Consider the following 17727-nt stretch of genomic DNA (forward strand, 5'->3'; position numbering starts at 1 on the left):
CTTGGGGACTCCTGAGCCCAGCGCGGCTCAGACCTGTGATCCAAGAGATACATTTGCAGAGGAATGAGGGAACCATATTTCTATAGCATAACATACATATATTTATATATATAAAAATAAAATAAATGAGCTGGCTTGCAACACTAGGTGGCAGAGGTGGGATCCTTTCTGCTCTGAGCGCTGTCCTATAAGGCATTGCTTGTTTAAGTACAGTCGCATTTAGTTGGAGCTGCAGGAGAGAGACAGAGAGATTCTCTGTGTTTACAGCCAGCGCAGGCTACGGCGAGCATCCAACCTGGCCCCCCCCTTCCTCCAGCACTCGAAGGGGCGAGTGTGAGGTTATTTGGGAATCTGGCCACCGCAGGTCAGCTTTGGCTGTGACTGGATTGTCAGAGCTGGTACAGCAGCACCAGGGGGACTGAAGGGAGACACGAATCCCATTTTCTGTGAGAGGAGAGAAGGGGGGGGGGGGCAGATAAATTGTGGGAGAGAGAAGCGAAGAGACGGAAAAAAAAGGCAGAGGAAACGGAGCGAGTGAGAGAGAAGCATGAGGACCTACTGGCTGCACAGTATCTGGGTGCTGGGATTCTTCCTGTCCCTCTTCTCCTTGCAAGGTATGTGATGAGTTCTTTCTTGCAGCCTCCTCAAACCCTTCTGCTTGAATTGAGGCTGATGGGCTGAGGATGGCCTGAAACATGATGGAGCTGGAAGCTGGAGCTTCCTCACCCCCCCCTCTTCCCCTCCAAACCTTCCCCCCCCCCCCCAGGAAATAAGCCAAGGAGAGATCGCTGCTGGTGAATCCTATGGTTAGAGGGCACTGCATGTGACTGACTTTGCTGCTGTATTTATGCTTTTGCAGAGGGGAAGTTGGGGGGGGGGGGGGGGGGCACAGTAAGATTTGCAAAGGAAAAGAGGGGTGGGTGAATGTGGGTACCCCCTCAATCCACAGCCACTGTTTCTCTGCACTTTGGGGCACAAGTACTGATGCTCCTAGATTCTTCACCTTCCTGAAGGGATCAGTGTTAAGTTTCTTTTGGGTTTTGGTTGTGGTTTTTTTTCTTCCTGTTTTATTTTTATTTTGGTTTTATTCAGAAAGGGGGAGGTTAGAGGAACCTCTGCCTCTGGTCTATCTGCGAAAACACTATGTCCTTCCCCTCCACCAGGGAAAAAAACAGAGAGAGTGATGGAGGAAAGACAGGAGAAGAAAATTTGTTGGGTATGGGGTTTTGTTCCGTGGAGAATTGCCAGCTGGGTTTCTTGCTTTAAGAGCCAACTGCGAGTATGGAATTTAGTTTGAAGTGATGACAGGCATGCTAGCTGGTTTTGAGATGCTTTCTGTAAACAGGAGTTAAGGGTTAATGCCTCCCATGCTATATGTATAAATACATGTCACACATGTACATATAATCATAGCCCTCCAAATCACAGCTTGTACATGATCCACACTCACTTATACCCACCAGTGGTCCATCACACATACACACACACACACACACACAGACACACACACACTCATGAATATAGCAGGGAAGATGACTAAACTCACTCTGGCACATACAGTTCTAGCTCTCTAGCACATGCAATTCCTGGAGTGCCAGTCTGCCTCTCTTGTGCTCACGTTCCCTCTTCCCGCTCTCCTGCCTCCCCCCCCTGCCCCCAAAGCCCCCCCAGCCTTTTCTTGTGCCCTCTCCATCCTGCACAGCAGTGTTCATAGTTGCTTGCATATAAAAATCCCTTGCCTATCCTGCTGCACCAGCCTTGTAAGCCTGCATGCACGCACACATACATACACATACAGGTGAACATATAAATAAAGAACATATATGTACTCTTTCTGGCCTACTCTGTGCCTCACACTCTTGCATTCACAGTGAGCTGCACCCTTACAGGGTATCTTGCTCTGACTACACAGTGCTTTTCTCTCACTCCTGTGCATACCAGTGCATGAGTGCTGTGCATGGAGATATGCCCAGTCACAGCATCCTCACTTCCCCTTAGCTGCTCTTACTTTTACACACAGTCTTGCATGTACTGTCCTCTTCTATTTTACGTCTACTAAGCAAATTCCCATACAGGCATGCTCCGTCACACACATGCTTTCTGTTGCAGCCTCACACTCGCCTGTCACTACTGCAAGCACTCACTATGAAATCCCTCATTTTTTGCCACCTTCTCACATTCACTGAGTGCTCCTCTTCATACACTCTCACTTCTTCTGTTTCTGGATTGCATACACGCACTTTTCACTGTCACATATTTTCTCTCAAACTTGCATTCTGTGAACTCTGGATTGTGAATCCAGCACCAGCACCTTCCAGCTGACTTCCTCGCTGTAAAGTGGCTATTTCTGACAGGGGAGGAGGGTTTTTTCCAGCACATAGGATGTACGTGGGGTGGGAGGAGAACCAGTCCTTGTGTAACAGAAGTAGCTAATGTCAGCAGTGAAGTTGTGTAGCTTGATGTGAACTTCCCTCTGCTCTGGAGGAGTAAGCACAGACCTGTCAAAGAAGATGGACACTGGCAATTCACACTGACTCTGAACGTTGCCTATCCTTCTGATGCATGTTTCCTAGCCTGTAGTCGATGGCGCTTGCTCCACGCAGTATTTCCAAGTCACAGACCTTCCCTCAGTTGTGCCCAGAACACCCTGACGCTAGCACAACCCGGGGCTGGTTTAGTCCTTTCTTGTAGCTGTAGCTGATGCCAGGCTACAGGCATTTACAGGGTTTTACCTTCTGTTTTAGCGAGTTATTATTGCCACAGTTGTATCAGCCACTTCTATTCTGATTTTGAAGGCGTCAAAGAAGGTCCTTTGAGGTCTTACCAGGTGCCCTCTGAGAAGGCAGAGGCAACACAGTTGCCCTCCCTGGGGGATGGGATGGAATGGGATGGGGCAGTGGGTGTGTGTGTGTGTGGGGGGGGGGGGGGGGGGGGGGGGATGGGGAGGGGTTTGCAAACCTGGAGCTGCTTGTTCTATTGCTCCCAAACTTCAGGTGTAATATAAACCAGATCCAGTCCAGTGCTGGATCTAGTTTCATAGCCAGCAGAAATTTCCTTTCTCTGGTCCGGAGGGTGAAAGGATGGGGAAACAGGAATATTTGGGCTGCATGTGAGGAGCAGGGTACCTCAGAAGCAGGTCCAAAGATACGTGAAGGAGTTAAAAGGGGGTGGGAAAGTACTGTGCCCTTAAAAAAAAAACACCCAAAACAAACCACAAACCAAAGCCACTTATTTCAAATTAATTGTTATTCACTGAAAGCTGTGGTAACCAGCCTCGAACGCTTCTACCACCCCGCTGAGCACGACTCTGTGGAGCTCCTGCCCTAGGAAACTGCAGTAGCGGCTGTGCCAGGCAGTGACCCGGGTCGGACCGCTTCCAAGCGCTTTCTGAGTGCATCCCTCCGCAGCCAGCCAAGCCAGCCTGCACCCCTGCAAGCCCCCCAAAACTTGCCCGTGCCTTCTCTCCCCCTTTTCCTCGCTGTCCACTTGGGGGTGTACCGGTGAACAGAAAAGCAGGCTCCTCGCCTTTTGCTTTTCTCCCAAAGACACCAAACGTGGGGGTGAAGGGGAGCGATGCCGGAGCTGCTGGGTATGGCCAAGCTGAGGCTGAATAGCAGGCGATGGGGGTGCCGGGGAGGAAGAGCAGCTGAGGCTGGCAGGAGACCTGCGGGCTCCCCAGTGCCAAGTGGCCAGCACAGGCTGTCTCCTCCAGCGCCTCTGCCAGGGGACATGCAATGGGTTGCCTGTCCCCCGCCTGCCTGGGCTCGGCGGCTTTGGCACAGAGACAGGCTTTGCTCCTTCTCCCCTAGCTTAGAGGGTCTGAGTCCTACACAGAGGATTTAATTTTTTTTTTTTTTTTCTCATCACTATGTTTCCTTAATTTTGTGGTTCAGGATTCTTGCACTTCCCTTCAGCTGCACTTCCAGCCCTGGCTGGGAGGCAGGTGGCTCAGGGGTGGGATGGTGGTCCCTCCTGCATGGTACACTGGCCTTCCTGGCCAGGTAGGGCTGGAGAAATAAAAGTACTTACACACCCCAGCACTGCTGGTGGGTGGGAATTTCTAGTGGCATGCTGCAGCTTTTCACTTAAACGATTCCTCGTAGCTTCTGATGATCAGATTCTTGAATTGGACTCTAAAGCTGAACTTTTTTCTTTTCCTTTCCTGCCCCCCCCCCCCCCCCCCAAGTCAAAAATTGGGTGCGTGGGGATGGGGAGGAGAAGCAAATGATTTGGGTCTATCAAAAAATTGTGTTTTGATAATTTAGAAGAAATGTATGTTGATGTTTTCACTTTTACCTACTTTTAAACTAACTCAGCTATCAATATGAAAAGTAATTTTGATTCTGCCCCAGAGCGTTTTATTTAAAAAATGAATGCCTTGACAAAGTATACAATGATTTCTTCAGCATTGCTTTACATTGAAAATTCTCCTAAACAAATTATTTCCCTTGAAAAATAACAGCTGTTTCAAATCAGCAATTTGCTAAAAAGTCCCAGCTTGTTTTAACAAACCTCCCCTACAACCCCGCCTCATTGGTTAATTGCAGGAGATCTTGTGCTTTTAGAAAGAAAATAAATTAAGATACCTCCGGAGCCAACGTAGTAGAGTAGATGCTTTAAGAAAGGATGTGCAGAACTGGTCTTGTAGTACTTGCAGCATTTATTTATATGTTTTTGCTGCTGCTCAAGGATGTTCATAAATGGGGAATGAGTCTGACGAAAGAAATCACAGAAGCACTCTGGTAAGTGGAGCAGGATGCTTTTAAGTTAGTATGCGGTACAAATGTTATCTGTAAAGTCTCATGTTTTATAACGTTACAGGGCAATGAGGGTGTGAAAAATGATGTGTTTGTTAATGCGCAGGGTTTGTGCAATCTATATGGATGGAAGCGTGTACCCAAGTGTTTCTGTACTGATAATGTGTAATGGATGGGGAGAACAGAGGGAGGAGCAGGAATGTACGTGTGTGAGAGTGGTGACATTGTGGTATATGGGTAACAGCGTGGGGTGATTGTGATGCAGCCGGATAACATTTAGATATCGCCGACTGGAAAGGAAAAAAAAAAAGGCTTTTCCTGCTCTCCTGAATATACTTTTCTTCCTATCTGTTTTTAACTCTATCTGCCAGAGAAGGCAGGGGAAGCTCTCGAAGGCTGGGCTGTATTGATGAGGTAACAACTCACTCAGCTGCCTCGCATTCCCTTAAATGATGAAGAGGTTCAATACCTAAAACAAAACACTTTTCTCGTTGGCTTAAGACAGGAAAGAGGCAGAGAAGGCTTTTTATCTGCAAACAGGGAGCATTAAAAAGATATCCCAAGTGTTTCTTTTAGTCCTATCCCAGTGATTGCAGACCATTTGAGTCAACAATTACCACACCAGTAAGGACCCATTTCCCCTAAGCTGTTATAAATCTCAGCACTCAGCTACCTACTCAGAGAGCTTTATTATGGTAAGTAGAAATTTGCTTCATCTTTTAGTTTTGGATGCCCTCTCACAAGGGTTTTACTGATCTTGTAACAAATACCCTAATCCCTGTTTGTGGTTTCAGCCTACCAGCACCCATGCATATGCTAGTGGTCTGAGGAGGAGATGACTTCTTTCAGAGTAACTCTTTCCACCTCCTTTTTCACCTGCAAGAAGTAGAGCTTCTTACAGACAGGGTGAAGAATATTGCTGCTGTCATACTAGGCTGATGGCAGAGCAAATGCTCTAGGAGTTTACATCCTTACTGTGCGTCAGCTTTACCTCTCGTAAACTTTTGGGTATGCTGAGACCCTTGTCTTGCTAGTGGGGTCTGTCCTCTTCCCTCAGCAGGTTTATGCTGTGCAAGAGTGATTTGCTTAGGAAGGGGTTAAAGCAGGGGTGTTCATGTGTGGGTCCAAATGTGATGTAGCCCCTGCCCAGCAGCTGGATGGTCTGTGCAGTTACCTGGAGAGGCTGGTGAGGCGAGGAGCTGCAGCACTGCTTACTGACCTGTCTGATATAAAGTGAAAACAGGTGGCGAAAGGTGATTAAGAGTGAATGCAAGGGAAGCCTCCTGTTCTGGGTGGATCTGAATACCTGATGGGCTTTCTTGTGGAAGAGGATCAGCTGGGGTCGTTGGCTGACAGAGGTCATTAAAGAATAATCTGGGTGAAATCCATAGTGGTACTTGACAAAAGGCATCCCAGAAAAGTCTGGGGAAATGTGTGCCTTGGAATATGTAGGCATGTGCTTTGCCAAAGATTGTCTCCCCCACTTGTAGGGTGCTGCTGGGAGGATGCAGAGTTTTCCTGTCTGCAGTCCCCATAGAAAGCATGAATCTTTGCCTCTCTGGTATGCCCTTCTCCTTAAAGAAGTGTGTGGCATAGTCTTATGTGCTGTTCAGGCTCAATGAGCAATGGCTTTGACAGCTGATGCGCTCTTCCTGCTGACATTTTATCTGGGATAAAATCAAAAATATCAAGCACAGTTCAGACCATCTTGTCCCACTCTGAGAAGGAGCAAATAAGGGCATTGCAGGTGAGAATGTGAGACACAGCCCCCTCCTGGAGTCAGGGAAGGGCAGAGATCCCTGCAGGCAGCATGGAAAGGAAGAAGGAATGCTAGGAATTTGTAATTATTACAGAAATGGGTGGGGAAAATGGAGAAATCCAGGGTTGATTCTGTACTACGCCATTGCACTGCGATGCTTTGGCTGATGCTGGGTACCCAGGAAACCAAGGCTTTTCCCTGTGAGCTCCCTCCAGCAGGTCGCCTGCCAGTGGGGCAGCATTGCCCTGCTTGCCTGCATGGAAGGAGAGGGAAGAGCACTGCAGGGGTTGCTGCTTTAATTTCTCTAAGCCAAATGAGTATTCTCCCTAGGGAAGGCTTGCAAGGCCTAATATTAGGTGAAGTGTCTTGCTGGCTATACCTGCTGTCTTAAAGTTCATGGAAAAAATGTAGCATGACTACATGCTGAGGGAAAAAGGCCCTTCACACTAGACCTGCTTATTGGTCACCCACAAGCATAGAATAGGATTTTGATATGGTCGTCAGCTGTAGCAGTACTGGACTTTGCTGAATGGCATCTCTGGGAGGAGATGGTTTTGGGGGCAATGCAAGGATGCAAATCAAATGAAGGCGGGCTTGCATGTTGTGGGTTTTTTGAGGCTTGGTTTGGTTGCGGCTTTTTTTTTTCATTTTTTTTTTTAATAACGTCAGAAAGTAGGCTTCACAGGAAGCATTTTGGCTCAAAGCAAAGGCAAGTACAATTGCGGCTGCAGGCTCACAGTCTTGGCGTTTGTGGTTCCCAAGTTGTATAAAGCATCCAAAAGAAACTCCCCGGAAGATGACTTGCTCTTGAAACCTGCTCCCTTTCCTAGGATTTGCCCCTGTGCGATCTCACGGATGCATGTTTCTTAGTTTCTTTCAGGTTTGGCAGAGCCCTTCCGCAAAAAGGGTGTCCCCCTCCTTTTTCTGTGATGTGCTCTTGGGAGGGGGAGCATGTGGCAGGCACATCATGAGCAGCAGGATGAGGGAGGCAGCAAGCAAGGAGACAAATGGAAGGCTGTGGAGCTTTCCAGCTAGGAAATCAATAGCGCATCAGCATGCAGCCACTGGGATATGAGTATGCAATGTAAGTGTGTAATCACAGCTCCCTCCCCTCTGCCCCTTAGCACTTACATTGATGGTGAATTGCAGACTGGAACCAATTAATCCTTACAGCCTGCTAGGACATTAACTGTGCTTCTGCATGGCCTCTGGCTGCTGCACCTGTGTGGAGCCTGGCTGTGCTTGGCCCTCAGCAGTTGACCCAAAGCTACGTGAGGAGTGAGAGCAAGAGTCTTTCTGACTGTGAGCCTTGCAGCTGGTGCACTGCGCTACCTGACTGGGACTTGTGTGGCTGTTGGTGAAGTGTGGATATATGCTTAGGTGTCTGGCAAAAGAGGGGTTTGCAGGTGAGGGTTTTCCTGCAGGAAGGAGGGGTTATTTCGGGGGTCATCTGTGGTTTTTTTTGATGTGTTCAGGCTTGTGTCATTGTGGGTGCATCTGCTTGTATGAGTATCTACTCTTTGCCTCATAAAACTACTTTGTTGTACATTTGGATCACTTATATAACAACTAGTTTCATTTATGCCCGTATACATGATCTGTGCATGAAGGTATGACCAGGGGCCTTTGAATACCTCTTCTTTGCCTCTTGGGAAGATATGTGTACGAAACAGGTGGTGATGGTGGACACATACGCATGAGTTTGAATGTGTGCATGTAACGGAAAATGTGTAAGTTGCATGGTAAAGATGCTTGCACCACATTAACAAATCTGCTTCGGAGTTCTGTTTTGTGTAAGGGAGGTGTTATAAAATGTTAGTTCAGTAGGTGAATGCAGCATGATTCCTGATAGGAATAGCTGCATAGCTATGTATGCTTTTGGAGTGGCCATTATTCATAGCGGATTTGCATCCTATCTTGACACGGCAAGAGATTGTTGCCGTTAAACAGAATTGTTGCTTGTGGCTTGGCTACCCCTCCTCGTCTTTCTATGATAGCCTCAGTGTGAGGTGGCCACTTAGTCATGCTTCAGTCAGTCACCTGGGCGTGAAATACAGTGTAGAGAACGGAAAGGACGTGTTTGACTCCTGCAGTTTCATGGGAGAGTTTCTGGGAATAGAAGGAAGGGGGGGGGGGGAAGGAGGCTTTCTCACACACACAAGGCTGCACTCTTTTAATTAAACAGACATATTCAAAAATAGTACAACCTGTGTGAGCCAACCTTTCTTACGTAGCTATGCTATTGTGTACTGGATGAGGAAAGGATTTGTAGGCTGGATGCACCTGAACCAGTAAACCCAGTCTGCGCTTTGGCTGTACCTGCGCTAGCAGAGCCTTGCTGGTTTAACGGCCTCAGCAGCCGGGATTCTGCCCAGCAGAGCTGTGTCTTGGCAAGTCCTGGCTTGAGGTAGCTGAGTAAAAGCAGGACAGACCTGACTGCAAGCATGTCCCTGTGAGATGTTCTGCACTTCTAGATCTTCTCTAGAGGGAAGGAAATAATTTGTCTGGAAGAGTCTTTGAGCTGTATCAGGGTTAGGGCTTTTACTAACAGTAATTTTTCAGTGATTCAAAGAAGAAAAAACAGCTTAATCATACCAGCTGAAGTGGTGTAAGATCTGTCTGTAGTCTAGGCCTGCTAAGAGAGGGAAGGTGGGGAATGGTGAGGGTACAGGACCTCTTCTCCATTTCCATGTATCCTAGATGTCTACTGGTGACAGGTTTGCATGCTAACCAGCAGCCACAGACCTACAACAGGTTGAGCTGCTAATAAATAATAATAAAAAAGTCAGGCTGCAGCATGAGGTAAATGAGCTGGGGCATTGCCCTAGAGGGACCTAGAGTTCAGGTCAGCAGTACAGCTTCTTCCTTCTCTTCTGGCCTGCTGTGTGCATAGAGGAAAGAAGAAGAGGCCATTCTGGCTGGCCTGGCTCTGTCCTGTTCTAAAGCTTTGTAGGAGCAGGCTTCGCTTCAGCAGACCTTACAAGACCCGTGCTTGTAGGCTCTGCTTGTTCCCTGGTCAACCTGAAGAGTTTCTGGGCTCTTTCTCTCCTTCCTGCTGCTGCCCCAAGCAACCCCAGCAAGGAAGGCAGGCATCCCAGGCTGCCCTTGGCGCTGGAGCCTGGCCTGAGCTGCCATGAAGGAGGAACGGTGGTGTGGAAGGTACTGCCGAGGCAGGATGCTTCAAGCCCCTGCTTTCTTTGCTGCAGAGCAGGGATTCTTAGAGTGTCCTCTCTGAGGTTCATGCAGACCTGAGGATGTTATGTGAGAAGAGGCTTTGAAATTGTCAAAGGAAGACCTTGGTCTAGAAGAACCCTTCTTGTGCAGCTGCCACCTCTCTTTGGCTATCCCACAGATATCCTGGGAGCTGGAAGGAACCTTGGACAGGTTTTTTTACTGAACCCTGCCTGGAATTCACCAAAAGTGTGTTGAAGCAAACCAGAAAGTTTTGCAGACTGTTTCTGCCTACTGAATTGGCATTTTTCTAATAAGGAAAAACAAAGGTGTTTTGTTGGAAAACTTCCAACTTCAGTTTCAAGAACAGATTAAGGCACAAGTGCTTAAAGACTTTTCTTCAATGTGTTAACTTCTGTCATAAGACTACATCAAAGTCTCATCTATCATCTAAAACAAAGTTGTGAAAATTGCAGCCTTTATAGGTGTGACGAAGAACTTGAAAACATAACCTGAGTGTAACTGGGAGCTGGTGCCTGTCCTGAGCCTGCCAGCAGCTGGAAGAGCTTTCTCAGGGACGCATCATCCCATTTATTTCCCTGAAGTGTTAGATCTGACCTTCTCCTGCTAATGCGTCTTTGGGAAAGGGCTTTCAATACAGCTGGCAAGGAGCGTGGTAGTCCTGGCTTCCTTGACCAAGGGTTAGATGCCGTTTCCCTGGGGGAAAATGCTCAGGGAAACCACTGTTGCCATGCTTGCCTTAGTGGCTGAGAAGTAAGAGCAGCCTTTGAGATCTGCCACTGCTTGACAGGACTGGAACCGAGGAGCATGCATCATGGTGGAAGAAGTTTAGCTTATGTTGTGGATTGTGTTTGTTGGATAATGGGGATGTTTGTTCAGTTTGGCTTGTGGCTAGCCTTGGACAGACTGGGAATCGTAAAAACTGGAGAAAACGGTGCAGCAAATTCACAAGATGCCTTGTTTAAGCAAGAGTTGTAAGGGCTCTGCAGAAGATCGACCCCCACTTTTGTTTGGAATTGGATTTCCTTGGAAGAGACCCAGCTGATACCACTGGGGAGGTGGGAACGTCTGTTGTGCCGAACTTGCATCCCATAGCGATGCCGTGTCTGAACCTGGGGATGAGCAGAGGCATGTCTGTGTGTGCGTGGCATGTGCGGGGCCTGTGCTGTGATCGCCAGAATTACAGTCTAGCCAGATAACGAGCTGTTGTTGTTTACAGCGCTTGGTTCCGGGCACTTCAATTCCAGAAAGATGTAAACAAAATTAGAGGGAATTCAGAGGATTGCAAGGAGAATGATTAAGGGGCTGGAGGGACTGACTTGTGAGGAATGCTTGTAAGAGCTAAATATATAGTTGTTTTGGCTAAATGACTGAAGAGGAGCTATGCTAATGATCTAGGCATACCGGCAAGGCGTGAGGAATTGTCTTGTCGACTCAGAGCTAGAAGTGTCTCTCATGGTAGAAAACATGGTAGAAAATTTGAAGGAGGGAAGGGGCGGGGGAAGGGGGGGGGGGCAGGAATTTGGCAGGAGAGAAAATATTTAATGAAAGAATGAAATTAGGTGGTGAAATAGCTTTGTTAAGAATTGTGGTGGAATTGCTGTCATTTGGGATATCTGAAGTTTGGCTGGGCAGAGCCCTGGAGAATAATCCATGCACTACAAGCTTGAAAAGGTCCCTTGAGAGACAGTCTAGATGCCTTAATAGATTTTTATGCTGTCATTAATTTCTGAATCACAGCTAATACTTCCAGTCTGACAAAGAACCATATTCTTTAAAGCATTTTTCTTTCTTGCCTTGTATTATTTCTGCTGTGATGCAGATACTGGCACAGGAGAGGCTCGTAAGGAAGCCTTCGGAAGTCCTGGTTATCAACTACTTAACTCGGAGACATTTTTTTTCCCTTTCTCCTTTAGTGGGTTGTTCATTCAGCTTTGTCTGACAGGTGGACACAGGTAGCCTGCTGGATGCCCAGTAAAGTGAAATCCCAGTATCTATCACTCTGTTCTATAAGCCATGCTAGGCTTTGTATACAATATGTATATATCCTCTGGTCTTTATCTCACACACTTTCAAAATGATAACTGAACAGTGGAGGAGTCCCTTCGGGCTCAGAAGCTGATGTGGTTGAGCTTGTAGCACTCCTGGCATGTCACAAGAGCTGAGCCCTCCCAAGGGCATCTGTGACCTAGAGGGAGGTGGGGCTGTCAGGGAGGCAGTGGTAGAACAAGATGGTAGGAGATGACCAAGTTGATCAGTAGTGGGTGGGAACTGGCTAGCTGGTTTGCTCTTGTCTCTCTCACTACAGGAACTGGGTAGTGAAAGCTAAATGGGTGGTGTTGGCTGCTCAGTTTAACACTTTTTTTCTGGTTTTTTTTTTTGGGGGGGGGTGGGGGGGTGGTGGTGTGTGGAGGAAGAACATGGACTGAATTGACAGTAAGTTTTGTAGTGGCTGCTGTGCTGGCTGGCACTGTGGACTTCCAGAGGTGAAAGGTATTGCAGCTTGAGTGAAAGAGCCAGGATACATAATGGGGATTGTCCAGACTTATTTGTGCCGTGGATCCAGACCCAGAGAGAGTTCATCATCGTTTATTAGCTCATGTACAGGACTATGCAAATTGCAATCTGTTTCCTGGGCAGGAAGCAAGAAGCACTAGTTTGCATTGCATGCAGTCCAGACTGGTAAGTGTTGCTGGATCTTTCCCAGTCAGTGCAGGGCCAGTTCAGGGGTCTGAGCAGCCAAGCCCAGCAGTGCCAGGGAAGGTGTAGAGAGAGCTTGGCTGGTAGAGAGAAACTGATACTTCTTAGCTTGGACTTGCAAGTAGCCTTGGTATGGGCAAGGTGGCAGTTGGTAATGACATCTTTACCCCATGCCCCTTAGCAGAGGGGGAGAGCTCATTAGCTCAGAACTGGGGCAATGAGAGTGCAGTTGGGCTCTGGCTTTGAACCAGAGACAAGCAACACTGTAGACCTGAGTTGTCTGCACTGAACTTCCTGATTTTTTTCGTGTTATAATCTCCTTTCTCAGCCTTGCAAAGAATACAAAAGCCCTCCTTTGCTTTAGGTAGAGCTTTAGTTGGCTGCATTTGTGTCAGAATGGGAAAACTGGGAGATGTGAGAAATTCAGAAAATGGTGAAGGAAGCGAGAAGATTGGAGACTCCAAAGGTGAGAATCTGTATTGGCAGAAAGGAGTTGCTGTTGGATGGTAGGACGCATGCTTGTGAAGACTGAGAACTTGAGTATGTGAGGCTCAGTGAGACTGAGTATGGGCGCAAAGACCAATGGACCCGGTGTTTTCTAGGTATTATTTAGGCAATCTGTGTGCCCTCTGGTGGCATAACTCATGGAGGGAGGTGGAGAGCTACTGCTGCTATCATGAATCAATGGCAGTATCACTTAAAAAGCTGGACTGCATGTTTGGAGCCTGAAGGATGAGGCTTCTCAGTCCTGGCTCACCGCAGAGAGAGGAGTGGGGTGAGGGAGTGATAATTTGTCTAGTAATTGTGTTTGTTGCATGCAGCAAATGGATTTGTTACAGCACCTTTTAATCATTGTTCCATGGGATTTTGCTAATCTCATTCGAACCCCTGCAGAACATTTGTCGCTTTGCACCCAGCTGTTGAGTCAGAGCACAATGCTGCCACCTCCTTTAGACATTGGTGCAAAGGCATAGCAGCAGGAGGCCTCGAAACGGATTCCTTGCAACTGGTTGTAGGAGATAGAGCTGTTGGGTTGTGCTGTGGGTTCCATGAACTGCAATTCTGAAAGGAAAAGAGAGACCCAGAATGTTGTAAGGAAGAGGGCGGCTGGTGGCAAACCTGTGGTTGTATTGCCATGTGCTGAGTTTTTGAAGAAAAAATCTAAACCTTTCAAAGCCAAAATCTAAAAAGCCTAGGCATTCATTCTCAGAGAATCCTTGTCTAGATATCTAAAAGCAGCACTATTTGATAGCAGTCTTCGTAGGGAGACTAGTTTCTTGAACAAGAAGGGGGTGGTTGTTTTGGGTTTTTTTTGTTTACTGTTATTCACACATTTGAATGAAGTGAAAAAAGTAGATTGATACTATTCAGTAATTACTTTTGTTAGTAGTCAGAATTGGTGCTCTAAAAATGATCATGCAAATACACTAAAACTGAAACTCCTTGGGGAAATTGTGGATGTTTAGTGAAAAACTGGTACAAGGAAGGGTTTCTCAAGGCTAGGATGGCCTTTGTGGAAGAAGTGGAGACTGATTCTAAGCCAGTGCAATATAAAACATGCAGATCTATGTTTCCGCTCCAAAATAGAGCAGGATCCGAATCTGGTTATCACACCATCCAGGAAGCACACTAATCCCTGGGCTCTGATCTGCTTTGGGAAGGTCACCTTTTGCTCTCCAAGTCGCGTTTCTAGCCACCATACACGTTGGAGTTGGAGCTCGCTGACTTCCAGCATTCAGCGAGGCTTGCATTAATGGCTAGCTAGGAGGTGAGCAAAAAGGTCTGCAGCCCCGCACAGACACGGGGTGGGGGAGGGAAGCTCACCCTCGCCAAAGGCCCAGGAGCTGCAGGCGCTGTGCTGAAGGGCCGGCTGCGGATGGCCCTGCGCGGCGCGGGGAGGGCTGGCAGGGCTGGCAGTGCTGCTTGGCTCAGTGAGCAGAGGTGGCAGCAGCAGCACACAGTCCTTGCAGGTATTTCAGCAGGCAATAGTTACCACAAAACGGAGCGCTCCAAATTCCTGACCAAATCCCTGTGTATCGCCCTTGGCAGATTTGGAGGCGGGCAGCTCCGCTGGCATTTGTAAAACAGTGCAGCACGCTGTCTGCCCTGCAGCCTCCAGTCACTGTGGCCAATTCCTTCTTGCTCCTGATGTTTGCTCACTGGAGCTGCAAGGAAGGAGGAGGGGGGGATGCATGGGTCTTTTCATCCATCCCTCTGCATTAAACTCCAACCAAATATCCCAGGTTCTGTTTCCTGCTGCTGCAGCTCTATGGCCAAAGCAAGGGACCAAAGACCTGCTTGTAGCAGGGTAGTGCAACAGCTTCTGTAATGCCTATCTCCTGCACCTAGGAGGGTATGACCTCACGTTTGTTAGAAACTATGAATTCTGCATTGGAGTTAGTGTTCTGGTCTGTGGCCTTACTTGTTGTGGGGCAGAAGTTTGCCTAGCCCCTCTTGAACTTCTGTGGTTTTGTGGGGTTTTTGGTTTTGGTTTTTTTTTTTTTTTTTTGCTTTTGGGGAGGTTTTTGTGTGCAAAAACCAGCTGTAAGAGCTATTTGTCTGCTTAGGTAGACACGATGTGGAGTCCGTAATCCAGTTTCAGGGAGCAGAGGCACCAGGCTGGATTTACACTGTCTCTGTCTAGGAGCTTGAAAATGTGTCGTGATAGTTGGCCCCTGCAGAACCTATTCCACCTGGAGGCTAAGAAAATTCTAAACTGATACTTTCTGTTGAGAAAAATCGGGATGATTGTAATGCGTGTATCCCTTTATCAAAGACCATTCCACCCTCCTGAGTTGAGGATACCTTTACCCTTCTGCTTTTTGCCAGCACCATGAAATGCAGTTTGTTCCTGTCTGGCTTGTTTTTGTTGAGGGTACTCTGAATTGAGGATGTTCAATCCTCCCTGTGATGATGGCAAATTCCTTATCAGGTCTGATCTGGGGCTTAAGGGTTGCATCTGGATCGCTAGGCACGTTATTCAGCTTGCAGAAACTACAGAACTGGTGATACGTGTACAAGAAGCAAAGCATCTATCTGGATTCGCAGATTCAATAGTGTCTTGCAGCGCAGGCTGGCAGTCAGAAGAAACACTTTCTCAAGTATAAACTTGGGCACCTTTGAGTTGCAAATGGCTAAGAGACAATAAAACACACACAGCCAGTTTCACAGTGACTTTTAAAGCTAGAACTGCACTTTCAATTAACTCTACCATATATGGCCAAAGTCGACGCTGCATAAAACTTTGATAATTTCACATTTAAAAAATGTATTGGAAAGTCTCATTTGTACATCTTCACTGAAAATTTCATGAATTGCACATTTCCTGGTGTTAGATGTTCAATAAACTTAAATAATGCAGCAATTTACATCTAGAAGGTTTGCTTTAAAACTGAAGACTGCCTACTTCTCTTCTGGATTGAGAGTAGTTCTTATTTTTACATATTCAACAATAAGAATGAATCCTTTTGTTCTGAAATTGCTGGATATCTGTATGGACCTCTTGGTAGCAAACGTCTGACACCAGGAGGATATGTAAGGCATCAGCATATAGCAGGGTATAAGTGTATCCCTCTTGTTTGAGCCTTATGTTGCATTTTTGTTCATTCCGTGGGCATCGACGATGGATCTATACAGAAAAGTTTTGCTGGAAACTTTCTGGATTTTAAGCTAATTGTGGAACTTGAAAAGGGCTGAGCAAGCTTGAATGAAATGTTTGTGAAATCCAGTATGGCAGTTATTAGCACAGAGTGCTGCCTGTACAGCAGTAGTCAGGTTGCTGGGAACATCTTCGTAGGTGTTAGAGACCCAAGGTGAGTTCCTAGTTAGAAAGGATGAAAATATGGGATGTTCGTGGAGTACCCTGCTCATCTCAAGCAGCGTACTATTTCCATGCCCTGTCCCAAATTTGGTAAACACTGTTTTTTGCCTTTATCTGACTGCCCTCAGAGAAATAACATGTGGTGTGAAGAGGGTGACATTAAAAAAAAGCTTTCTGGAGCTCTTTCCTCCCTTTTAGTAATCTCATGTCAAAGTTTTTCAGGGTCATCCAGTTGTCTTATCCCTGTTGTCCTTACTGCGGCCAAGCTGACAGTGTAAGCGTGCTCTACCACACTCCTGTTTCTTCACCTCTATGCTCAGCTATGAATGAACAGTAAAGAGGAAAAAACAGAGCCCAGGGTACCTATGGCAGTCCTGGGACAGCACTGCTGCAGAAAAGTATCCATTCTTAAGGTGATCTGCTGGTTGTGACCATGACGGTTTATAAGAGAGGCATCTTAAAAGTGCCTTAAATATCCTAAGCAGTGCTTATCAAGTTCACTTCCTCCTGAAATGCTGCTCAGTGATTTCCATCAGTCACATCCAAGGGTCAAAAAAAATATAAAAAAATAGTGCATACTATACCTTCATATGCCAGCAAATAATAATAATAAAAAAATATTGCCTGGGCCTTGTTAAACCCAGCTGACCATATACAAACCAGAAGTTAAGATACTTGTCTGGGGATGAGCTAGGCTGGTGGCAGAGCAGAACCCGGAGGACTTGTTCTCTGTCTGGTCGCCTTGCACAGAACTCCTGTGCCAAGTGCAGGACTTCCCTAGTCTGGGTGTCCTTGGACACTGAATTGGGCGGCACTGGTGACAGAAAAGATGAAGCAGAGACCTGTGAGGTTCAGGGAAGTGGTCAAGGAGAGGGAGGTTCCCTGCTGTCGATAGAGATGTGTGGAAGATGTCTGGAGGAAGGAACAGGGGTGCATTTGACAACGGTGTGGGCAGGAGGGAGACTGGAATGTACCTGACAAGCTTTTGAAGTGCTGTTTGCTTAATGGGAGCTCCTGCAAAGGCACAGGCTGCATAAGCCATCAAGAGAAGATGGCTTCTCCCAGGGCCCTTGCAGCTGCACCAGGCTATGATAACAGAAATTAACTTCATCTCCTTTGTCTTGCTATCCAAGTGCCCCAGAATAGTAGTTATGAAAACAGTGCTGTTTAATATTGTCTTTGATCGAGCAATCCAACGGGAGCCCTGGGCTTGTTCTGCTCGGCTTTGTTAGTTTCAGACCCCAAGGCAATGAGCCGTTGCCTTCAAAGCCTAGGCAGGGCTGCATTAAGTGTGAAGCGAGCAGCAGAAATCCCAGTTTGTCAATTCGAATGGCACTCACCTAGCTGCAATGCCCGCATATTTAAATCCACAGCAAAGTGTGGGAAGCAGGGTACACACAGCTATCCCCTCTGGAAAGAGCATGTCTCTGGAGCTGGCAAACACGGCAACACCCGCAAAAGGAAGCAGTGCAGGGTGGATTTTTTTCCTGGCTTTATCC

General features: G+C 47.1%; 1 protein-coding gene across 1 annotated transcript in view; it reads left to right on the forward strand.

Annotated features, from left to right (window-relative positions):
* The first annotated feature begins 214 nt into the window (after positions 1-214).
* Positions 215-17727, forward strand: part of LOC121089196 (limbic system associated membrane protein) — a 1018254-nt gene continuing 1000741 nt past the window's right edge. The window contains exon 1 of the mRNA XM_040596228.1: positions 215-614. Coding sequence (XP_040452162.1) covers positions 548-614 — 67 coding nt within the window. The 5' untranslated portion in view covers positions 215-547. The remainder of the gene's footprint in view (positions 615-17727) is intronic.

Source organism: Falco naumanni, chromosome 5 (assembly GCF_017639655.2).
Source record: "Falco naumanni isolate bFalNau1 chromosome 5, bFalNau1.pat, whole genome shotgun sequence".
Lineage (NCBI taxonomy): Eukaryota > Metazoa > Chordata > Aves > Falconiformes > Falconidae > Falco > Falco naumanni.